At 40.2% G+C, this 4,427-nt stretch overlaps 1 protein-coding gene across 35 annotated transcripts in view; it reads right to left on the bottom strand.

Moving 5' to 3' along the window:
- Nucleotides 1–2,726, bottom strand: part of mapk10 (mitogen-activated protein kinase 10) — a 44,098-nt gene extending 41,372 nt beyond the window's left edge. For 12 of the 35 annotated variants that reach the window (XR_014537102.1, XR_014537103.1, XM_083563521.1 and 9 more), the window contains exon 1: nucleotides 2,396–2,697. Coding sequence is in view for 11 of the 35 variants with exons in the window: in XM_083563521.1 (XP_083419647.1) it covers nucleotides 2,396–2,398 (3 nt within the window). In the remaining 24 variants the exon portion in view is untranslated. Of the gene's footprint in view, nucleotides 1–2,395 lie in introns of all 35 variants that reach the window. The other 23 variants (XM_083563533.1, XM_083563532.1, XM_083563531.1 and 20 more) reach the window with 10 other exon arrangements.
- Between the last annotated feature and the right edge of the window lie 1,701 nt (nucleotides 2,727–4,427).

The raw sequence follows: 4,427 nt of genomic DNA, 5'->3' as shown, positions 1-4,427 counted from the left end.
ATCACATTGCAGGTTCTGTTACATCATTGTCTATCCACTCTATATACAGTACAGTGATCTAAACCTCCTGCCTATGGAAGGGAATTTTGGGAATTTTCACTGTCGACTTGCTGTTTGCAGCCGAGGTCCATTATGAGCTCAGCTGAGAAAACGAGTGCGTCCCTGGAGAGCGAGGTCGGTTTGACAGCGAGGGCGAGTGTTTGCGGAAAAGCTCGAGCCGCGTACATTACAGAGCCCCCAGTTAGGCTTTTAAATAATTCATACTGAGATCTTCACACCGACTGCCATCACAGACTCGGACAATAAAGGAATGCAAACGACTGAAGAGGGGGGGGGGGGGGTGGAGCAAGCGAGAGAGAGAGAGAGAGGGGGAGAGAAAAAGAAAACATCTATAAACTTTTATAAACATCTTTTCCCATCCATTCATCTATCTATGGCTCCATCCCTCCATCTATATATCTATCAAAAGACACTCTGCCTCTTAAGACTTATCTATCTATTTGTTCATGCATTTATCTGTCCATCCGTCCGTCTATCCATCCGTCCATCCGTCTATCTATCTATCTATCTATCTATCTATCTATCTATCTATCTATCTATCTATCTATCTATCTATCTATCTATCTATCTATCTATCTATCCACCCATCTATCTACCTATCTACCTATCTATCCATCCATCCATCTATCTATCTATCTATCTATCTATCTATCTATCTATCTATCTATCTATCTATCTATCTATCTATCTATCTATCTATCTATCTATCTATCTATCTATCTATCAAGACTTTGTGTCTCTAAAGGTTTTGTTTATCCCTCCTTTATCTTCTCGTTTTCCTCTGTAACAGTTTTGCTGCAGCTTCGGCGTCATTTCTTCTAACACATCTACAAAAACCTGAAAGATTTTTTTTTAACTGGCCACAATTAATTAAATATAAATATTTATATCATCAATCTTCTAATCTGTCGTTTTATTGGAACATCTTTGCGTCGCTCTCATACAGGTGAGTTCCTGCGGGCTGTGTTCCAAATGCAGTAAAGAGTTCCAGCTGAACACTGAACATAGTCTTCAGACCCCCAGGTTTCACTACAGACTTTAGCACTAATTAGACAGAGGAAACAGAGGCACGTGTCTCGGTTATGCTTTAGATGTGTATGATATTAGAAATACAGAGTGTAGAAATACAGTATAACAGGATGTGCTGGATCCAGTGAAATTCTGCAGTCTGTATTTTCTATCCAGAATATTTTTTGTGGAGTTTAAAGAAAAGCGCTTGTGCCATTGTATAAATCCTGTGCCTGGTGTCTCTCTTCAAAATGAATCCGCCGTTCATTATCATGAACATGGACACCTGCTAAACCCGACTCTGAAGACGAGGAACTTTCCGAATAAAATATAGGAATGTGAATTTTAATCCCTGGCTACATCCTGACACATGTTCATTTCCAAACCCATAAAAAACACTAACAGTGAATAGAGGAATAAAAAAAAGAGAGGAAATAATCAATCCAAGTCTCCAAGATGGAAGAGGATGGAATTAAAGCCATCGGAAGAGAAGGAAAGGCTGCAGCGAATCTCTCGGATTTCAAAACGTAATGTTTATTATTCTGAAACGTATCCAAACCGACAGGCAGTAGGAACATTCACACGTTTACACGTCTCTGTCATCTTTCATTTCGGCACCACGCGTGGGTTTGACCTCACGCGTACCGTTTAGGCCGAATGAACAGGACGGATGCAGAGGAGAGGAAAAACACACACACACACACACACACACACACACACACACACACACACACACACACACGCACAAACACACACACGCACAAACACACGCTCATGGTACAGGGAAAACATCCGATTTAGTTGAATCACCAAGTAGGAATCGTTGTTTTAACATAGAAAAATGCTTTTTAATGGAATTTAGTGTTTATAGGCTATTTGCATGCATTGTGTGTGTGTGTGTGTGTGTGTGTGTGTGTGTGTGTGTGTGTGTGTGTGTGTGTGTGTGTGTGTGTGTGTGTGTGTGTGTGTGTGTGTTAGGAGAATTTTTTCCGTTCAGTATAATCACACAGTAAATATAAGATATATTTCGCTCGATATCATGACGCATGGATCAGATAGTGGTAATATTGCGCTAAAGCCAAAAAAAACCCCCGATATATTGCTCATGACTTTGCATCTGAGGACGACACGCAGTTTCACGCAATCACGCAACATCCTGCGGATATGAAGGACCTGAAAGCACTGAACAGGCAGGAACTGAGAACATGGTTAACCTTACAAGCAGGAGAAGCTACAGAGCAGCAGCAGCAAAAGCAGAAGCAGCATCAGCATCACCCCACCCTTCATCCCCAGCATCAGCATCAGCATCAGCATCATATCGACCTACCATTCCGCGCCAGCTGATCCCGGTCCTCTCTCTCTCTCTCTCTTTCTCTTTCTCTCTCTCTGTTATTCACACCATCCCGACTGGGCTACATGGATCAACACCAAGATGATACGCAACAAAAAAAACAGAAAGACTGATGAACAGGTTTAGGAAGCCAAAATAAAATAGAGAGAATGTAGGATGAGAAAAAGGCGATGCTGAATCACACGCTCCTCTGTCCTCCTGCGACCATTGTGCTGCAGGATGCTGGATGTACCATTGTGAAAGGAAAAACAGGGGGAGACTAGGAGGGAACAGGGGTTGCTGTGGCAACAGGACAGAGCTGTTCGTGACGCCAGAGAGGCGGGGAGAGAGAGAGAGAGAGAGAGAGAGAGAGAGAGAGAGAGAGAGAGAGAGAGAGAGAGAGAGAGAGAGAGAGAGCGCATGAAAAGGCAAGAGGGTCAAAAAGAGCTGGAGAGATGTGGAAGTCGAAAGGGGTCAGAATGTTGGAAATAAATAAGCAAAAAATATAAGAAAGAAAGAAAGAAAGAAAGAAAGAAAGAAAGAAAGAAAGAAAGAAAGAAAGAAAGAAAGAAGGCAAGAAAGACAGAAGAAAGAAAAAAGAAAGAAATGAAAGAAAGAAAGAAAGAAATGAAGAAAGAAAGAAAGAAAGAAAGAAAGAAAGAAAGAAAGAAAGAAAGAAAGAAAGAAAGAAAGAAAGAATAAATATTCTGAGTTATTTAACACGTTTTTGTTTTCTACAGAATTCCAGAAGTCTTTTATAGTAAAAACGTGTTCAGTATTAATACACAATGTTGAAAATAATAAATTATAAAGAAAAACCATTCAAAAAGACGGTGTATTGAAACTTTAAACTGGTAATGTGTGTATATATAAATAACTAAATACATGCACACTGTTGCGTTAACCAATCAGATTTCAAATTGACAGCACCCTTGTCATTTAGCTTTTGATTGGCCGGTCAGAGAACTTTACTAGTCAGAGCTCGCAACCTGCATCTGTAGCAAACTGCACAAACTTAAATCTATTTGTGTGGATTTAATAGCTGTTTTTTTTTTTCAACTGGCAGAGGAGAAGAAATCGATTTGATCACACGTACACTTACAAAGAACATTTACGAGACGGACTTCTTGAAAAAAGCTGGACATCGTGAGGAAAGTTCACCAAACATTTCAAAACAGTTGCTTTTTTCATGGACCGTTTATACTTTGCGTTTTCTTTCTTGTAAAATCTGCACAGAAAACACACAATTTGCGTTCGTTTTAAATCCACAGGAAAAATTTTAAAAAATCCACAGAAAAATAAAAACGCAGGGAAAAACCTGGGATGATGTGATGAAGTGAATATCGATGCTTCTGCTGGAGATGATGTATGCGGGAGGTGCAGTTGTGGCTACAGTGAAAGGAGACGTGTTGAATCGTGTTCATTGGGTTTTCTGCTTTAGTGATGAGATTCATTCTCTCCGGATGAGATTCCTGTCTGTGCTGCAGCGCTCTGATCTACTGCACTTCTCCTTAATACTGATGCTTTCTATATGACGTGGTGTCATGAAAAGTAGGTGGATTGATGATTCATTTCATTTTATTTTAAATAATAATAATTTGGAGCTATAGTTTATAGTTACGCCTTATTGACTTGTAATTCATTATTTAAAACGACAACAGAACAATTACACACAAAATCTTTCCAGATCCACTTCCAGAGTACCCTTTTTTGAGGAATGTGAAATAGAAGGTCTGACTCCAGCTCCTGAAGCTCGTCCCTGTAATAACTCTCAAAACCACTAGATGGAGAGTAGTGCACTAGAAATGTATTGGACGTGGACGTGACGTCACTGAGGAAGGAAACACTTGGGGCTTTAATAGTTTCCTGCCTCCTGAATGAGCCTTGGGTCTGGACTCATTCCAAACTCTACTCAAAGCACAGTGATACGATCATCTTCGACCTTCTGTACAGGTGCTAAAATGTACCTGTTCGTCGTTTTATTCATGATAGTGATGTTGCTGAAGTTGAAGGACGGAACGGAACATCA

The sequence above is a fragment of the Silurus aristotelis genome (assembly GCF_946808225.1).
Source record: "Silurus aristotelis genome assembly, chromosome: 16".
Lineage (NCBI taxonomy): Eukaryota > Metazoa > Chordata > Actinopteri > Siluriformes > Siluridae > Silurus > Silurus aristotelis.
Note: the sequence above shows the minus strand (reverse complement) of the source record. Positions and strands in the feature narration are given on the sequence as shown.